Raw genomic sequence first — 20,728 nt, 5'->3', positions numbered from 1 at the left:
CCATTCATAACATAAAATACAAGATGGGCTGTCTGACGTTTGCTTCCCACTGTGACAGAGAACAAAATGCCTCCTTTTTTAACTGTCTATATTTAAACTGTATAGGGGTAATCTACAATAAGGGATTTCATTCTTAGGAGGTGTGCTGGAGGTTTCATGTTGCCAACACAAAACTGTGGTGTTTCTAAATAAATTGTCATCTCTTGTTTTAATATTAGGAGTTCTAGTATCAGAAGTTTTGCATACAGTAAAGTAGATTACCTGTCGTAGACCTTGGTTTGTGTTAGGTTGAAGGAATGATCTCAGAACTAAAATTTTTTGATTGGTTAGGTGTAATTTGTTCTGACTCACTTGTATTCATTGTGGGCTGAAGAAATATGATAAAGCTAGTAATACTGTGTGATTCCAAAGCTTCATGTCTACTATGAGAAATGAGAAAGAAAGCTGTGTTAGTTTTGACAAACGCAAAACAAAGCCATCTAACTAGGAAAATGAAGGTAGCTACAAAAATGCTTAAAAACAGGAAGAGAACTGGAGAGAAGTTGTAGAGCAGAAAAATATGGGAATTGAAGGGGTAGAAAGAGAAATGCCAACCCAAAAAAAACTTAGGGTGATGAAATGGAATTTAGTAATCAGAGGTAAGAGAGATTCTGACCCATTTCAAGATGAGTCTTACAGAATTGCTGGGGAAGGCGATGGAGAAGTGTTCAATAAATGTAGCCGCACTGTTTGGAGGGGATAGGACAGAAATTTTGTGTTAGCAATCCAATAGCATATAAGGATGACATTAAATCAGTGTCTCCCCTAATATAAAGTCAGGCAGGCAACTCAGGAGGACTCTAGAGCTGTTGGCAAGCTGTGCAGTTACAGAATCGTAAAGGCCAAAGCTCAGGAGCTCCATTTGGCTAGTGCAGTGAAAGACGATGAAAAATGCTTTTATAAATACACCAAGAGCAAAATGAAGATTAAGGAGGATCTCCATCCTTTACTGAATGTGAGGTCACTGATAGTGAGTGGCATTTAGTACAAGTTTATCAGAAATAATTCTTTCAGATTAATTTGCTATCCTTCCTGAGAGGATCATGTTTAATTGTTGAAGATAGCAGTAGTAATACAGCACTATTTTATGGCATATAGGACTTGTGGTCAGTTTCAAGGTGCACCTGGTTCGGGGAGCAATCCTGGAGTACTTGTCTGACAAGAGTACTGGGGGGCAGAGGGAAAAAGTGTCCATTCTTACTTCTGCCCTATTTAACACTTTTTATCAGTGGTTTAATGGAAACATCTTACTGTTAACGACGTTTGGAAGTGGCATGAAAATTGAAGGCATTTATAATGTCATCTCTACAAGGCAGTGTGGATTGCTTAGTGACCTTGGCTTATGCAGCTGGTAACTATTTCAGTACAGATGAGCGTCAGGCTTAGAATTTGCTGGCTGTGCTTACAGGATGATGGACTCTGTCCTGGTGCACCATAACAGAAAAGCATTTTAGGGTCACTTGTGAAGAATTAGCTGGAGTGTGCACCCCGGATGTGCAGGAGACAGCTGAATTGGCAGTACCACTGTTTGGTTGTTGCCCTTGGAGAAAGGAACAAAATAAAGTCTACCAGTATTTTATTAACATCTTAGTTTAATTCTTTCTGTTGGATAAGTGGCCTGTCCTACCATAAACAAATCAAAGCAGATGTGTTCCACATGCCCTCCATTCAGCTGTAGGCAAAGCTTACCCATGTATCTGGTACGGCATATGCCTCAATAACAGTGAAAGCTGTCCTTGAAAAACTTCCTGCAGTCTGTATTCTTGTCCCTTGAGACTCATTTGAGAATAACACTTGTGGAAATAAACATATCCTAACTTTTTATCAGTTTTATTTTAATTAATGTGTTGAATATTTAAAACAAAGTAGTGTAAAGACCTCCCAAATAGTGTTACTAGAGATTAAACCAAGCTGCAAAGGGGATGTGGAGAATCTTAAATATATAATACCCCTGGTAAAATAGTCACAGTGTATTTGTGGAGCTGCGTATTTTCCTTGGATTTGAATAAGAAGTAAATCTGAGAAAAACCTGTAGCAGAGCACTGCTAAGTGAAATCATTGGGGTAGTAGGGAATTTATGTGCAGAAGTCTTGCTTAAATCTTGTTGCTTTATTGTAAGTTATTATAAGTTTTGTTATGTATTTTTACTGTGATGCTGATTACGTTTCCTGTCTTTGGCACAGATTACAGGACCGGCCCTTGCTTCACTTTGGTAACCAACCAGATGTGCCAGGGACAGCTCAGTGGAATAGTCTGCACAAAAACCCTTTGCTGTGCAACTGTTGGAAGAGCGTGGGGCCACCCCTGTGAAATGTGTCCTGCCCAGCCGCATCCCTGTCGCCGAGGCTTCATTCCAAACATTCGAACGGGGGCCTGTCAAGGTAAGTTAGCAGCAAAGCTTACCCAAAAGCTGCTGAAATTGTTACTGGATTAATCTTAATTGAGTTGCACTGCTGTGAATAACCTGTCCTAAGTCATTCTCGGCTATATGTGTGAAGTATGGAAAAACGTTGTCAAATGCATTACTTCATGATTCAGTGAGTGTCTGATGTTCAAGTGAGTACATTAGTAACTTAGGTCATGTGAGAGCAGCTAGCATCTTAATGAATTTCTCACTGCCAGGAGCCCTTTCCCTTGGTTCTGTAGCATGTTTCTCAGAGTATACCACTCAGCCATTCCACAGAGGATTTTATTGTGTTTCAAGAAGTGCTCAAAACATGCATCAATCTGTGGTGATACTGTTCCATTTATCTGGTGTGGGATTTTTTTAGGTAAAATTTGTTGGGTTTGGATTCATCTTAGGTGTCTTATCTCTTGAGCTACACTGCTTCAACCTGGAGAAAAGTGCACATCATGACATTTTCAAATGCCTTATTATACTTATTGTAAATTTTATACAATTTTGGAAATGCATTTGCATTTGTTTCAAATCGTAAAATCCACCCAGATGTTGCTTACTTCTTTCTAAGCATGCCTTACCATAGAAAGTCCTTACTCTGCTTTTGGCTTTTATTCTAGTACTTCCAGCTGTATAAATTCTTTTATTGTCTGGATGTCTGGCAGGAAACAGGAGAAAGTTAACAGGGGCAGCTATGTATTAAACTGATGTGGATTATAAATTCCCAGGGCCGTATCTTTGGGACTAGTTTATTTCGATCTGTCTAACATTTTCTAATAAGTTACAGTATTTTTTAAAATAGGGAAGATAAAGATTATAAATCTACAAGTAATTTTATTTAATCATCAAATTCTTGTGAAGGACTTCAAGACATTCCATTGTATTAAAAAATGTAGATATCTGTCACAGGCTAAGTCCTGGTTGGTGCCTGCAGACAGGCATGGTGAACTTCAACATGGGCATGTTTGCGTATGCTGCATAACGTGTACATATTCTGACCTCAGCCAATCTGTTCTCCTCTCACTGTTAAAAGTCAGAACTAAATTGTGCAGAAATCTGTAAATTAACGTTCTGGACAGTTCTGAGATTTTATGTGCATAAATATGTGGCCCACACCCCTGACCTCATGCCACACCTAGTTATATCCCGCTTGTTTGTGTCATGGAAAAGTTGCGGTGACCTCTCTGATGGTTTTGTGCAGTTCACAATAAGGCTACCTCCGCTTGCTGCACATTTCTTTGCATGCAGCTACATTTATGCTAATCCGTATGCAGTGCCAGCACAGTTTTGGCCATGTATATTTGACCTGTACTTTCCAGTTTTCTTTTCTCTTGTAATGTGTTCATAATTTCAACAGATCTGCTATGGAACCACATATTAGCTTTATTTTTCATACAATTGTACTAAATCCAATCCTTTTGAAATCAGATAACATCCATTCAGACTGAAGACATTTCAGGGCTTTCACATCCATATTCAATCTAAGTAAATAAAAGCAGGTTAAATAAAATCCAGGTTCTCTGAAGAGAAAAGAAACCATTATTATTGTGTGGAGAAATCAGAAGAAATAAAATGGAGGGGAGGACAAGTTTATTTAAAAAAATAAATAGAATATCACTGCCTACAGTTTGACTTTGTCTGACTAAAAGTTAAATTAGTATTACAGATGAGATTTCTTAAAGATACAAACTATGAAAATGAAAGCCAAAACATGGGATTTTGAAACAGACATTGTGACTCAGGAGCATAAGTTCTATTTTTTTATTTTAAATTCAGGGCAATGCCATGAAGTCTGGCTTGACTGTTGTTACTGTAGCGCAGCATTTGGGTTTAGCTCAGGTTCCAGCAGCAGTATGACAGTGTCAGTGGGTGCTGTGCTGGTTGTCTGTGCCTCCTAGCACCTGGGTTAGCTCAGGCATAGCACTGCTGTGGCTCTGCTGTGGCACTCTGTGACCCAGTTCATCACTGGGGGATCTTTACATAATGCTCTGCAATGTGGTACAGATATGCCCCATGGCGTTGCTGAAACTTCCTACTTGTGGCTCCCAGGGAAATTGCCTCTTGGCCTTTTGTACAGACATAATACTTTGCTTTTCAGACTGCAAGACACATTGCAGCTGACTCTCTGGGATTTATACAGGGAGATTTGAAGGCGTCATCTCCTTCAGCCTGTGGTCCTGTGTAGAAACTGATCCTAGCTTGAAGCCCAAGATTTCAAGAAATGGGGTTTTGCCAGCAGCAGCTAGTACCCCTTGGGAAGCTGTGTGTAAGCACAGGTGTTTGGGGTGCAGAGTGGTGACTGCTCTGCTTGCTCCCAAAGGACTAGGGAGCCACAGACACAGGGCAGCCCTCAGGGGACTGGGAGCCAGACCTCCCTTGTCTCCTATGGCAACGTTAGTCCTCCTCCTTTAATCTCTTTTCTCTAGCTATTACTAAGCCATTGCAATACTTCTGCAGCTTAGTGATGACACACGTTGTTGTGCTAAAATAGCTGTCAGGCCAGAAAGTGGGGCTTCTTGAAAATGTTTGTCTTGTGTTTCCTACCTACCCTGTGGTACTATCTTTGTCATTTTTTTCTTAAGTGACAAATTAAAAGGAAGAGAAAAGTAAAGGAAAAAGCTATAAAGAAAGAAAGAAACAACAAAAAATAGACAAAGCTATGAATGTCTAAGTAGGTGATTAATAATGCCTCTGGAGACATTAATTATGGCTATGGAACTCCTTGAGTCAAATCCTAACCACAGCTTAAGGTCATTGATGCTGAACTTACTGGAGTGTGAGGAGTTAATCATTTCCACCAATAATGACCATGCAATTCCCTCTGTAAGGCCTCTCCATGCACATCACACACTGCTCCTCCACTGATTTGGGGCTCCTGCATCTCAGCACTCAGGTATATGCTATATGGAGTTGCCAAGTTTTTCAAAGTTGCAAGTGATTTTGGGTGCCCAGCTTCAGACACGCAAAGGAACCTGGGTTGTGGCAGGCTGTGTTCTCTGCATCACCATTCCCCAGATGTTTTGGAAAAACAAAGCAATAACAGTTAGATGTTTAATGTCTGTAACAATAATAACCATGTAATTTCTTGCAGAAAATATTTAGATTACTGTACTTAATCATACTTTGCATAGAGTAATTACAAAATTAGTGTCTGACTTCACAAGCAAGTATCATAATATTATCATGGGTGAATGATGGATGTAGGCATATTTACTTTAATTTCTATCTAGACAAATTATTATGGCTATTCTTGAGAAATGAATTTAAAGTGGGTGTTTTTTCCTTTTTTATATGATAGACGTGGATGAATGCCAAGCCATCCCTGGGATCTGTCAAGGGGGAAATTGCATTAATACTGTTGGATCTTTTGAGTGCAAATGCCCAGCTGGACACAAGTTTAATGAAGTGACACAAAAATGTGATGGTAAGAACTTTCAGAACTTTCTTCTGCAACTAAAGGGGGGAAGTCTTCTTTTTGGGGCCAACTTTGTTTAGGAGTTTGTTACAAACTTTCCAGTCTCTTCTGCCATGAACATGCAAACAGCATTCTTCACAGCAAATATGAATAACAGTCATTTCTCCTTCTAAAACAGAGAATCTTAAATATTGGCCCTGCAGCTTTTTCCAGCCTTTTATTCATGTAACATTTTGCAGACTTAAAGGTACATCTGAAACGAGTTAAACATTAAAGCTGAAAATGTTTTTAACTGATATGTTACTTTAAAGATGCTTGAGGCACATGTCTCTCTGTGGATCTTTTAACCAAAAAGTATATATGACTGGAAGGTTCAACACATCCCCACCTACTCAGTTAAACTGTATGTGACATTAATGAGAGTTTTACACTGCTGAGTGAAGACCACAGGACTATGGTCTAAACTCATCCTTATGGTTGCAGATATTAAAGAAGGGCAAACATTTTGTCTTTCCTTATTGGCAATCCTAATTTGGAAGTTTAGCAGGTGCTAGATATTAGCATTGAGATTTGCACTGCATGATTATTGAATCTTGAGAATTTTTAACTGTGATTTGATAATGGTTTTTCTTCTCTGTAGCATAATAATCAGGCATAGATACTGCAATTCTAGTTTTTGAAGGGAAAATCTGAGTATTAATCACTGGCTTCTTTACTGTTCCACTGACTTTGGCGGCAGAGGGTCTGTCCCCAGAGTATTTTCTGAATGTCCTGCTTTTCTGTTACTTGACAAGCATTTAGCACCTTGCAGATTAAGCCTTCAGAAAGATGAAATGATGAAGAATGACCACTACAGCTTAAGGTGATTGTGTAAGGGAGGTGTGCATCCACCACCCTTTCTTATGTCAGGTGCCTTTAAGGAAGTACTCAAAATTTTGTAGTCATTTTGGAAGAATTATGACAGTCTTTCAAAAGGAAAATCCGTATTTCAAGAAAAAAATCATAATTCTATTACGTGTTAGGGAAAGCAATTTCAGAAGAGTGTGTACATAGCATGGCTTTCATATTGACTGCCAATGGTTTTGGCAGAAAGTAGCCCAGCTTCATGGTAGAACAACATTACAAGTATTTCCTTCAGTGGATGAAGTATCGAGAACAGGACGAATAGGAAAGACTGAACATGTGCCTTGTTAAGTATTAATACTGAGTTCTTTTACATCTAGTGTTAATACTGTTAAGTATTAAAACTGAGAACCTCAGGCTTGCTGCATTGTATAAACATTGCTATGGTGTTTTTTGATTGTGAAATCATATTTAAAAAAAAAATAAAAAGAAAAGAACACCTTCAGAGCCTGCAGTTCTTCTAACAGTTGAGAATGATTGACTATCCCAAGAACCTGGGATAACTTGGTTCATTTCCAAGCCTTGCCACAAATTTTGTGCACAAATTATGTGAAATCTCTTTGTGAAATTTCTTAGCTGCAAAGATGGGATAGACTTTCTTTTATTTTATACCTGTGCATTGTTGAACTTCAGCAGACAGAGATTTACCTCCAGTACATTTTCATATAAAATGTACCATGCAATTTTCGTGAAAGCCTTGTAGGTATTAATAAAATTGAAAGAATTGAAAGTAGCAGCCCTATACCAGCAGCATGAAATAGGACAGTGATTCGATAGTTAAGAACATAGTCATGTAACAGCTGAATATCCATTCTGCTTTCCTGAATTATCCCTTTAAGTTGAAATTTCCACTATAAGACAAGGTGTTTGGCTTATTGCAATTAATTATAATTAATTCTATCACATAATAATAAACATATGATCATGTACTTGGTTTAACTTCTTGTCCAGCAGATAGGATTTCTGGCAGGTGTAACATCTCCTTGGTCCCTGGTTTCATAGACCTGGGAGCTACCTGCTGAATTACTAGCACCATTTTATTGTGGGTCCCAGCTCAAGTAAGATCATGACAGAAATCATAAGGTATAGTGAGACATCAGAGCAAGATGGGAAAAAGAGAAGTGTCAGACAAAGTCCTCTTTATTATCAAAGCTGGTGGAAAATTAGATTTTAGGTGTTATGTTATTTCACTGCTTCAAATCAGTATTCCTCTTGCAGTAGTTGCATTAAAGCTGAGATAGATATATTTTTGTGGCGATTGGAGGGAGTAATTTTTCCTAGAGTGACATTCATGTCTGTGAGTACATTGAGTATACCTACCTTGCATGCTTAATAATGACAATATTGCTTATATGAATGTCAACACTAATATAAATAGTGAAATACTGTTTGGATTAGGCTCAACCCTAAAATAAAGAGTGGTGATTTTGCTTTTAAAAAGGTCAGACTCTATATAAACAGTGGCAACACTGACTTTTAGATAAACATTGGTGAATTTGAGTCAGAAGATGCTTGAATCTGATCCATTTACAACTGCATTTTTCTCTGTTAATTAAGGGCTCTATTCAGACCGAAATTCAATTTCCACATTTTTTGTCACTGAGACTTTTGGGACTCCTGCAGAGTATAATCCTGGATCAGAAGCCAGAAGTCTCTTAGCAGTGCTCCCAGGGCAGTAAGGCTGGAGGCTCTGGCAACACCCTTGAAGTAGCACTGAACAAAAAGTCACACCCCTCTCACACACCCAAGCAAGGAATGTGACCCACATCATGACAGCTAGCAAGATGCTAGGGAGGAATGTGTGCACAGGGGGTCCAGGGCCCCGCATAGTTTGGGATGGGACAATCTGCAAAGTTTGGCCATCTGTATGCCACCCCAGTCCCTTTACTCCTTTCCCGGAAAGGCAAGGGGCCACAAAGATAGCAGACCATCCAATTCTTTACCTAGGGAAAAAAGAATTGATCATTTTTATATTACTATCTTCCCAGGAAAAGGAAAAGAGAAATCCTCTCTACTTGATACAAAGCACATTAATGGGCCTGTGGGACTTCGGGTGTTCCCCCATCTGTTGGGGCCAAATTCCAATTTAGGCGTTACATTTAAATTCTTCAAATCATTTATAATGACTACAATATTATTCATTCCTTGCCTTGGTGTGTTGGGTGGTGTTGCAGTATTTCATCTCAGAAATTTTTGTGGTTGGTGAAATCATTATTTTAGCCATGTGTCTATCTGTTTGTACATCTCTGGAGAAGAGGTTGTATAGAGAGAGTCCTGTGATACCATGATTTCTGGCAGGATTCTCCCTTTCAGGAGAGCTAGCTGCTCAGTGATCTTAGATGGCTGTGACAGCGAGTTGTCACTCTAAAAGTAACCTGCCTTTCTGGTTTGCTTTACTGATTCTTCTTGTAGGTACCAGAGAAAAAAGGGAGTTATTTTCAAGCTCAGCTGGACTCCAGGTTCCTAGATGAGAGCAGTGCTAAGTAGATACAGCTGCAATGTTAAGACAGTCACTGAAAACCAGGGGGGAAGTAACAACACAGCACAGGCGGGCTATTGATGGTAATTAAGGAGCAGCTGAGACTGGCATAGGCTGTTTTTTGCAGGACTGTAAATAACATGAACTCCTAAGCATGGAAGAAACCTTCCCTCTGTTCATGTATGCAGCAATGATCAGGTATAAGATGTGTGTTATTTTCTCCAACAGAAATTGAAAAAATTTCTGCGTTAGATATATGCTGATGATTTAGTATATGGTTTAAAATTTGTTAGTGATGGTACGATATGGTTGTTTTTGTTTTTGTTTTTTTTAATTACTGACAAAATCTGGAGAGAAAAAAATCTGACGTGCTTTCTGTGGTAGATATTTCAGTTTCTAGAAATCTGTAGTGTCAAGCAATTTGTTGAAATTTCAGTACATTCACTTAGTGGCTTTTTATTGCCAGAGAAACAGGTGAGGAACAGAAAGGTAGTTTTTGTTGCTTGTAGTCATTGTGCTTTGTGCTACAATCCTGTTGGATTGCATTAGTTAACTAGTACCTGTCTGGTCAGTTTTGTATGGGGGATTTTTAAGGAAAAAACAAATACAGTAAGGGTAGGCAATTTAGTAGGTGCCACAGATCCCTTTAAATCAGGGTTGCCTGTCTGGTGCCAGAAGATGCTGTGCTGCTGGAGATACCAAAAGACGTAACAGTTATGTTCCTGATCACTACCAATTTTCTTAATCCTAGTGTGCAGAATTCAAATTGGCAGTTATTGCTTACTTACAGTTAGTAAATCCTTTCTGCAGCTTTAGATTTTCATTCATCATTATTAAGCAGCAAAACAAACTGACCTTTTGCAGTTTATAGATATAATATGACCTTAGATTCTGTGTCACTTGCATTTATAAGATAGCTAACAAAAGATCCTGATCCTGGTTTGAAACTGCTGATTGTGTCCCTAGTACATAAGTTGAGAGGGGTATCAGACTTGAATTTGATCATCAATGATCAATTTGATCATGAATTTGATCATTAATGTTAATTATAAAACAACTTTTCTCATGCCTAATACAGCTAATCTGACCCTGCTTCTCTTTTTTGCTTTAAGATATTGATGAATGCAGCACCATTCCTGGAATCTGTGATGGAGGAGAGTGTTCAAACACAGTCAGCAGTTATTTCTGCAAGTGTCCTCCAGGGTTTTATACAGCTCCTGATGGCTTAAAATGCATAGGTGAGTAAAATACTGTAAATCATAATACAGTAGGTGTCATGAGCATTCATGAATCTCAGAAATGGGTAACATTGTACCAGAAATATATTTCACCTTGTGATCTTTAAATCCTTCTTTTATATAAAAGTACATAATGTGCCTATATTTGTATTCCAAAATGAGGCTTTCATTTACAAGATGTTTCCTCTTTCCTTCTTTGTTGTGACCTTCTGTTTAATTTTTTGTATTAGAATTTTTCTGTCATGTCACATTTGTTCTCTTTAAGTAGGCAGAACATATTTAACAATTATACTTGATATTCTTGCTCTTGTGTTTGTACTTGGTTTAGTCCATTTAGTTATATTAGAGTGAGTCCAGAATGGGCAGAGGATTATCCAGAGGATTATCTAAGGGCTGGAGCACCTCTCCTGTGAAACCAGGCTGAGGGAGCTGGGGTAGTTCAGCCTGGAGAAGAGAAGGCTTCAGGGAGACCTTATAGTGGCCTTCCAGTACCTAAAAGGGGGCTAGAGAAAGGCTGGGGAGGGACTCTGTCAGGGAGTGTAGTGATAGGACAAGAAGTAGTGGCTTGATACTCAAAAAGGGTAATTTAGATTAGATATTCAGAAGAAATTCTTTACTATGAGGGTGGTGAGGCATTGGAACAGGTTGAGCTCTTTGTTGTTTAGTACCTTTGGTATATAATGATTTGGGAAAAATTTGAACAAAAATAACTTCACAGAGAAAAGTACCAAATGATATTAATTTTCCCAAGAGTTCTGGAAGTAGTTTGGGTTATGATTCATTTTGAATCATTCTATGTGAATGCCATTCTATTTCTGCAGGTTGTGAGAAATAGACTGTTTCTTGCATTATCAAGAACAGAATTTTAGTAGATTAGACGTGTACTATATACGCTTAAAATGCTGGTTGAGCATTACTCATTGGTTCAGATGAATAGCTCCTAAATGACAATCATTAAATCATTGATTACCATTTGTAGTTAATATTTATGAAGGATATTTTTGCACTTTTATGTAGCAAAAAACTTCTGTGGGGATGCTCAACTGCTATTTGCGTTTTACTTTTTATATTCATTGCTCAGTCAGGTTTACCCAACATTCCCTTCCATTCCCGCAGTTTTCCAGCCTTTTTTACCCACTGTATTTGCAGTCTGAAATAGTTTAGCTAAAGAATGGGGTACTTAAATGATGACAGGCTATGTTAAGTAATATGCCAGACCATGAACCATCATTGAAATTTTGGCTTCGTGTCCAAGGCAAAACGTGCTAAATGGGAAGCATTGTTAATTAGCTGCAGATATTTTGGATTTTGTCTAATACGCAGACTGTTTACTTGCTATATTAACAGGGATGGAACCCAAATCTGTATTAGAGATGGGCAAAACATGTAATCTTGATTTAATTACAACATGCCTGTCTTAAGTGAAAAGTGTTAGCTGAACGTGTCTATTCTGTTAGAGATGAGGAAATGCTTCTGAGAAATGTATCCCTTATGGGACTCAAATGGAGCAGCACTGAAGCCAAATATCCAAAGGGAGAACTGGGAGTTCCATTATGACAAATCTTAAAAATTAGAATAGATGAAGCAAATGGAGCTGGAGAGTAGAAATAAAAGCGAAACATCTCAACCAAAGTACATCGAGAGTGCTATTAAGAAAGCTTATAAACCTGGTTCTGGCTTTCATAAATTTATTTGCTCTGTGTTACTTTTAGATTACTTTTTTTTTTTCCTTCCAAAAATTCCTGAAAGCTATATTCAGTGATTATTTTTTTTTTTAAATTTCGAAATAGTTTTTAGTGAAAAATATTATAATTGTTAAATCTGAAAATGTATTTGTGAATAGAAAAATGTTTTTCCCTCTATTTTTGGCCTTACGCGTGTTTTCCCTTTTGCAACAGAAAATAAAAGAGAAAAAAGAACTAAATAAGGAAAGAATTATGGAAATTTAATATTAATATTGATATAATATTATAAATTTAATATTAATATTAATAAATTTATTATTTCCATAATTCAGAATTATTTCCAGAATATGGAAAATACTCCTAATAAGTAAAAACTCACAAATTTACCTTCATTTTCTGAAAGTGTTGTAGCTTTTGGATAAGCTCGTATGCCTGTAGGCAGACAAAGATGTTTGCTCTTTGTTTATCTTTGTTTATCTTTTTATGGCACGTTGCGTGCTTGCACAGAACCCACATAGACACTTTTCCCACTTCTGCCCATTACTGCATTCACTTGTTTCAGAACTTCGTACTGACCAAAACTGATAAGACTGAATTACAGGGGTTAGGGGTGGTTACAGTCCTCCCTTCCTGCCCATGCACCCCACCATCACGCCAAACATCTGAATGTACCTCTCCTTTGTGTGAAGAGGAGACTGTGTAACAAATGCAGTGGAGAACAGTTTGCATCAGAGCTTTCTTTGATTTCAAAATGGTAGATCAAGGACTACGTGTGCTTGGCAGTTCAGTTGGGTACCAGGAGGCCAGTAACAGAACTGAATAGAATTTTTTTTTTTTTTTCTATTTCAGAATTCCATTGTATCATAACAAGAGTAAACTGAAGTTTGAAAACAAAGACCAACTGTTTTTGTTTTTGTTTTAGGTGTACTGCCAGTAATATCCGTGTTCATGGTTCCAGCTAATAAAACAAAGAACCATCACAGGCTCTCCCAACATATCACTATATATCAATTTCCTCAAAATAATAAGAAACTTCCCTGCTTCTTTTTTATTTATTTATTTATTTTTTTTACTTGTCCACTAGAATATCTAGTAAACTCTGGAAAGCACTGGTTAGACAGATGAATACCTTGCCTTGTATAACTGAGATACTGTTTCTTTTGTGCATGGTGTCTGCTGTTGTAAGATTTTATCTGTAACTTTTTCCACTACATTTTGACAGCAAATGTTTGTGCATTTTAAAAACAAACTTGATCTGGTTTATCATGCAGCATCAAATCACTCTACAGTTTTTATTGAATTTGACGTGGTATGACGTATTGTGAAACAATTGCTCGGAGCTTTGTATTTATCACAAGATTACTTTATTCTATTTTTTTGCTCCCATATACATTTTCTTTCCCATTTCTAAGGTAGGGTATCTTCTGTACAATGTTGTTAGAGCTGAGTGTACGAAATCTGGGTATGGGATGTTCATTGTACAGCACATGCTTACCCTTTTCAGATAAGAAGACAGTATGTTTCCCTAAACAATGTGACGGTACTAGTTAAAGCTGTGCTGCTCTCTCTTGCCTGCAAGCCTATATCTTGTCAAATCACTACCTACTTCAGCTGGGGAAGGCGTGACAAATGAAATATAAATTACTCCTTTGAGATCTGCAATGCTGTGAATTTTTGCTATGTATCAGTGGCTTTGAAATAAAGCTTAAACTGAACTGATCTAGTACTATCTATCTATCTATATATAGTACTAACTATAGAGTTGACACTGGAATTTTTCTTTGGAGGCCCTGCATATTTTGTATACTGAATACCCATTTCCATTCTGTTTTTCCTCCTCTAATTCATTGCTACCACGTTTCACTTTGGCTTTCACACAGGAGGTATTTCACCTGTGTTGAATCCCACATAGACCAAATTTTATCCAGATTTTTGTGGGTTTCTGCCTTTGGTTTTCTTTTTCTTTTTTAATGTTGAAAACGCTGTATCATTGATCATGTAATCAAAGAAGAAAAATGGGACCTGTCTTTTTTGTTAAAGTCACATTCCTCATTGAACTGATGATTATGTATCCATTTTTTTCTCTTGGTAGATGTGCGTCCTGGATACTGCTTCTCTTCCCTGACGAATGGGCGCTGCAGCAATCAGCTCCCCCAGCCTTTGTCCAAAATGCAGTGTTGCTGTGACAGTGGCCGATGCTGGTCTTCTGGTGCAGCTGGTGCTCCTGAAATGTGTCCGATCAGATCCACTGGTATGAATCCACCTGTATTCTGAGTGTGATTGAACATTGAATTAGGCAGCCATTTTATTTCATCAGTAATATTTTTGTCACAGGATCACACACAACAGTTGAGGCTAGAAGACACATTGAGAGATGGTTTTATCCAGCCCCGCTGCTCAGAGCATGGTCTCCTATGGCAGGAATGCCAATAGGCTAGGGCATGCAAACATTATCAGAGGATTTTATCAGTAGCTAGTTGATGTTTTGTAGCCTGGATATTCTGACCCTACCTGACTGAGGTGTTGTTTTCAACATCCTCTTTAGGCTCAAGTTAGTCCAGAGCTTTCTAATAGATCCATCTACAATTTCATTCTCATTGGAAAACTGGTTTTCTTTCTCGTATGTCTAGCTGTTCGAGGTGCCATTCTCGAATTTGACACAGAACATGGTTTCTGTCTGACACCAAAACGTGTTGTGCTTTAGTGCCTCACTGCTTATTGAGATCCCCAGATAACATGAATCTGGAATTTACAGAAGATGGTGAGCAGATTGTGAAACTAAGTGTGAGGGGGTAGAGGAAAGATGTTTTGAGTTTGTTCAGGAGTGGAGACTTAATGAAATGCTTTAGAAATGAAGAACACAAGAAGCTTAAGGATTGCTAGGAGGAGCTCAAGGGAGGTGCAGGGTTTAGGGAGAATTTGGGGTCATAACACTACTGCAGTATAACTGAAGAAATTGTCAAAGAATACATATGGGAGTGCTTATTCTTGTTTTTAACCCTTTGACTGAAACTGTAATACTGAAGCAGAGAGATAAGATCAAAACTGTGGGAGGTATCTTCCTGGTTCTGTCACTATCTCGTTAATAATATTTAAACATCTTAAATATCCACGATTGACTAGAATAATGCTAAGAACATAGTATAATCTATCGACGATCACCTGAAATTGGAAGAGGATGAGACAACTCTCAATCTTAACATAGTCCCTGTTTTCTTTACATACTTTCTAATTATTCATATCTAACTGCTGAATAAGCTGGGTGGAAAAGTGAAGTAATTTGGCACAGGCCACAGACTGAGACATATCGTGGAAAAAGAGCTAGAACTCAGACTTCCTGATACAACAATCCATACAAGGTCTCCCAAGATCATGGCTATATTCCACTTTTTTCTTCTAACTTGGGATATAGATTGAGACTGAACTTTCTCTTTTCAAAGATGCTTTGAAATATTTGAAAAGCCTTACCTGTATGCAAGGTATTGCTGTCATTATTTAATCATGTTCATTTATTCCTCAATATAGCCTGAGAAAGCAAGATGCAGAATTTAGAGCTATCAGCGAAGAGTACCAATGGCCCAAAGTCTCTCTAATTCTGAAATGGAAGCACACAGCGATATGAAGTGGAGTACTGGTTGCATAATGTAACCAAGTAGCTGCATTTTCAATGTGGGCAGCAGACCAGATGGTACTATAAAATAGGCTGTTTATTGCTGGAAATTATACATGGAGATTAAAGTTGCAATAAAAAAGGCTTGCACTGTATTTCTTTGCATAACACAGCAATAATTGTTTATATGGAGTGACACTTCGCATTGACACTGCAAATAATTCAAAAGTGGTGTGTCAGGCACCCAGCCACATGTGTGTTCAGTTCTCACCTAAACCATTTGCTCATGTGTGCTGATTGCATTCGTGGGCAGCCCCAATGCTGTGACTTCTTTTTGTGTGGAAATTCTCAGCTCTTGGTCAATTGCCTTTGGGTACTTGAGCGTTACCAATCTGGAGTGAAAAAGAAATAAAGTATTTCCTTTCACAGAAACTAATCACTAGGTTGTAGAAAACGGATGATTAGAAAATTGACTATTAAAACTACTGTTGTTAGAAAGAAATTGCACGCTGTTGTTTGTGAACGTACTTAAGTGGACACTTCCTTCTGAATGTCTCTGTGTCTGTTATATCACAGATCACTGACAGAATGGATTCAGCTTACTTATGAATAGGCAAAATAGAAAACTAGAACAAAACAAGCAAAATACAATACAATCTTACGAATGATTTAAAGATTAAGTCACACTAAGAAACAGTAGAGGGGAATGCAGTGATGTATGAAACAAACTGATCACCTAAGAGTATGAAAATAAACACAAAGACAAAACACAAACACAATCAGGAAAAGCAGAATTTGGGGCTACCGTATTTATTTAACAAAACCTCCGTGATTCAGGAAGAATTTCTAATATGTTTTACAGGTGAAAATAAAAGCAGGATGAAAGTGTTGAAGGCTGAAATACTCAACCTAGATCTTCCAACACTGGATTTGTTTTTCAGTTCTCATTTTTTTATATTGGTTCAGAAATTCATGCATCATTAGCATTTTGTTTTCATTATATAATTCCTCCCTCCAGTTCTGCCATAAACTCTACAATTTTGAAGTTCAAATACACTGGCTGCACAAGTAATTATTTGTGTACACATGAATTGTGGGTGTGAATCAGGTCAGCTGGAAATGTGGTCTTTAATTGTGCGCATTTTTTGCAACACATCTTCCAAACCCACACTTCCCAAGGACAAAAGGGCTGGGGGCACAAGGAAAAGTGAGTCAGTAGGGCAGATGCCACTAATAAAGATAAACAATAGAAGAATGTGTAACGCTCAGTATAGATAACGTTTACAGCAAAACAAATCATTTTCCCCTTAAGGGAAGGATGAATTCGGTGTGGATCTGACTCAGTTTCTCTTTGACTACATTCCTTAGATTGCACCTCATTTGATTTCTGCTTTTAAGGGCAAACTTCGTTTTCACAATGAAATAGCGCTAGTGTATTCATTCTCTAATTGCTTTTGCCTCATGGTTTATGTTTATATTTCTTTGTTTTAGGGGACTAACTTTTAAGAAATACAGTAGAAACTGTTGTTTGTTTGTTTGTTTTTTCCCAGTGCAGTATTATTCTAGCTTTATGGGAGGTTTTGTGTTAAATTAACTTGGGATCAAGTCTAAAAGTCCTTCTTTTGGTAAATTTTTCACTGAGTTCATCAAAGATTTGATGATTGAAATCAGATTAAGATGAAATTAAGATCAGGTCCCAGTTTGACCATTCAATTTCATATCCAGAAAGTCAGTTATGTTAGCTTTGTACGAGCAGTCTTTTGACAAGCAGCATTAATACCCTCCTTTGGATTAATGACGTGATTCACAGAACAAAGCTTGTTGTTATGAAGAAAATTGTAGGCTCAGAATTTCCAAATTATTTAGAGTTTGGTATTATTAATCTGACATGCTGTGAAAAGGGGGGAGTTGGATTAAATGGAAAAGCTACAAGAGTCTAAAACAGCAGTCGTGTTTTTCACATTTTAGATGAGTATCGCAAACTGTGCACAGTAGCCGCCCTGCTGCCAGCAAGACCTGACATTCCTCCGGGTCGTCCTGAAGTCATGCCTCCACCAATCCCTCCTGGTGTTTATCCTCCTCTGGTCCCTCAACAGCCAGAAATTGTCTATCCATCTCGGGCTCCACCACCTCATGGTAAGAAGGAAGTATTGACTTTTTCCTATACCATTTGCATTTAGTTTATATACAAACATGCATTTCTGAGGAGCAGTTTGTTCTCTTCAGCTGTTATCACTTATTTTATGTGGCCATATAGTTTCTAGATATCCTTCTAATTGTAGCCTGGTTAACATGTATCTTACAGCAAGTGTACCTCATTGGTAGTGTCTTCCTCCTTTCTATAGGATTCCAACATCATATCTTTACTGTCTGTACTGAGATGTATGTATTATAATAGTTACATTACTGTCATTTTAAGGCTATTGTGAGCTTTGCTGCATGTCAACATCATGTAACATGAATAGCTTTTGAACTAAGTTGTGATAGTTACTTTAAAGAGTTTGTCTATGAGAAAGCAGCTTCTTTCAGGTTGTGTTCCTCGCTCTCACTTGGCCAGGTGATATACAGGTAAAAATACTAGTCTGGTGGGCACTGAGGCTGACCCAATGTAAAGAAAGAACTGTTCCAGTGATACACATGAGATAGGTACGGTTTCACTAGAACAACATAGAAGCCAGAGCTGAATAATGACATATTCCTTATTCTGCCCTTTCTCAGGGAATTTACTGAATACCCAGATAGTTTGCAGTAGGCATGTACCACCTAAAATCACTTGGCCTAACCACATTTTCTTTTGCAAGTAAACACAAGTTCGTTTGACCCATGCTCTGTGCAGATGCAGGCAGGCTCCCTCTGCACTTACACCAGCTGAAACTATTTAGTCTTGGTTCAGCACCAAGCTGAGCTAATAAGCCTAAGAGGCAAAGTATACTAACTCAGGCCTGACACTGCACTGATGTAGCTGCACAGCTTCTGGTCAGCTGGGAGCATGGATAGAACCCGCTCATGTCTGTCTGCCAAAGTCCGTATAGGCATACCTTCCAAGGTTATTCCTGCCCTCTGTCATTGTGCTGTGTTTGAAAATGAAGATAACTGAACCAGTCTTCCTGCTCCTTGTTACAGCTGGCCTTTGATAGAGTCCCTGCAATTCCACACACCTGCTTTTCCCCTGGGTCCAAGCAGTTTTAGGCCATTTTTGTCCTGCAAAAGAGGAAAACTGTATCAGATTTGCCACAATGAAAAAGGCAGTGGTTGTTAGCTGGTTTCAGACAGATCTCTTAGAGACAAAGTGCTGTCTTCTCTCTTCCAGTGCTGATTGTACTATGTAATTCATGTTGTGATGGAAGGTAAATGTTTATTTTTAACGGAAAATGCTGTCCAAGTTGCAGATTACCAAAAATGATTATGATGAGCTATTAAAATATTTTTCCAACTTTTTTCAGTGATCTTGCCGGTGAACTTCACTGACTATTGCCAGTTGTTCCGACATCTCTGCCTTAATGGGCGCTGTATTCCCACTCCTGGGAGCTACCGCTGCGAGTGCAACAAAGGATTCCAATTGGATGTTAGAGGGGAATGCATTGGTATGTGATTTTTTTTTGCTGTAAATCACAGAAGGGAATTTTATTAAACTTTTTTTCTTTTCTAGACAATGTAATAACTCTGAGTTCTTATATAAAATAACCCCCTGCCAAACAAACAAACAACAACAACACACCAAAATAACTTCATATTTAAAAAGACAGCAAAACTTCTTTCAACAGCAGAGTTACTTTTACAGCAGTTTTGTCCTTAAGACAGCATATAACAAATCTTGTAACTTGTCACAAAAATATACCAAATTAAGGATTTCTTATTAATCTGTGATTGTAATGTGTTTCTTAGTGATTTAAAATGACACCTTTAAAAAGTTACGATCTCTTTGAGTATGCAAAAGAATTATTGTAAACAAATAAATGAAATAAAATAAAATAAATAAAAGCAGACATGATCTTAAACTCAGTGAAATTAACAAGTCCTCTTTCAGCTGATCAGGAGTACCTTGTTGGACTCTTGAGGCCTTTGATTTTGGAACTCAGCCGGAGTTAGATGAAAGGAGCAAGGATTAGCTGTCTTACAAGATTTTGCTTCTGTCAAAATCCGTCATGTGGTGCTGGGAATACAGACATGTGGGATAAAGAACTCTACCACAATATCTTATCTTGAGTACTCCAGTTTCCCAGGTCCTGCTTAGCTTAGAACATGGGATCCTGTTAGTGGGAATTCAGTGGTATCCCCTCTCATTTTAGATTGCAGCACACTGTTTCTCCAACTACAAAACAGTAAAATAACCCTATGGACCTGAATGTCTTTCAACCAATGTCTTAATACAAATATACTGTCTGTGTCTTGCAGATGTTGATGAATGTGAGAAGAATCCATGTATCAGTGGAGACTGTGTGAACACCCAGGGATCCTACATATGCCAGTGTCGTATAGGATATCAGAGCACACCAACGAGAACAGAGTGCCGAGGTAAATCACAGTTTTACAGACATATCTGTTTTATTGTATACGTACCAGGAGGGAAAACAGTTTTTAAGCAACATTTAACACTTGTTATGTATGATTTAAAAAAATCTAAAAGAAAATAAATACAGCAGTAAAAAGAGCTCTTCCAAAATGATTAACCTGCCTTCCTCAGACAGGGTTATGAAAACAGACGTTTTGTCCTGTGCTGAAAGTATATTGGCACCATTTGTGGCTTTGAATTGGAAGACTTTTTTAAAAAATAAAAACAAAACAAAACAACAACAACAACAAAAAAAACGTGTTCAGCTGTTTCTTCTTTTGCTCCATCTCAAGGATCTCAAGGACAAATAAACGTACCTTATTTGAAACAGCACTTTACCTACTGCTAAAAGACTAACACAGGTAGGAGATAAAATAAGCACTGACAGAGGAAGAAATCAGCATAAATT

General features: G+C 37.9%; 1 protein-coding gene across 2 annotated transcripts in view; it reads left to right on the top strand.

Moving 5' to 3' along the window:
* Positions 1 to 20,728, top strand: part of FBN1 (fibrillin 1) — a gene marked incomplete at its 5' end in the record, with an annotated part of 158,196 nt that overhangs the window by 53,035 nt on the left and 84,433 nt on the right. For both annotated transcript variants that reach the window (XM_084293696.1, XM_084293695.1), the window contains 7 exons: positions 2,223 to 2,420; positions 5,736 to 5,861; positions 10,347 to 10,472; positions 14,250 to 14,408; positions 17,736 to 17,903; positions 19,211 to 19,351; positions 20,163 to 20,282. In XM_084293696.1, coding sequence (XP_084149822.1) covers positions 2,223 to 2,420; positions 5,736 to 5,861; positions 10,347 to 10,472; positions 14,250 to 14,408; positions 17,736 to 17,903; positions 19,211 to 19,351; positions 20,163 to 20,282 — 1,038 coding nt within the window. The remainder of the gene's footprint in view (positions 1 to 2,222; positions 2,421 to 5,735; positions 5,862 to 10,346; positions 10,473 to 14,249; positions 14,409 to 17,735; positions 17,904 to 19,210; positions 19,352 to 20,162; positions 20,283 to 20,728) is intronic.

The sequence above is a fragment of the Netta rufina genome, assembly GCF_964035555.1.
Source record: "Netta rufina genome assembly, chromosome: 11".
Lineage (NCBI taxonomy): Eukaryota > Metazoa > Chordata > Aves > Anseriformes > Anatidae > Netta > Netta rufina.
This window is presented reverse-complemented; position numbering and strand designations above follow the sequence as displayed.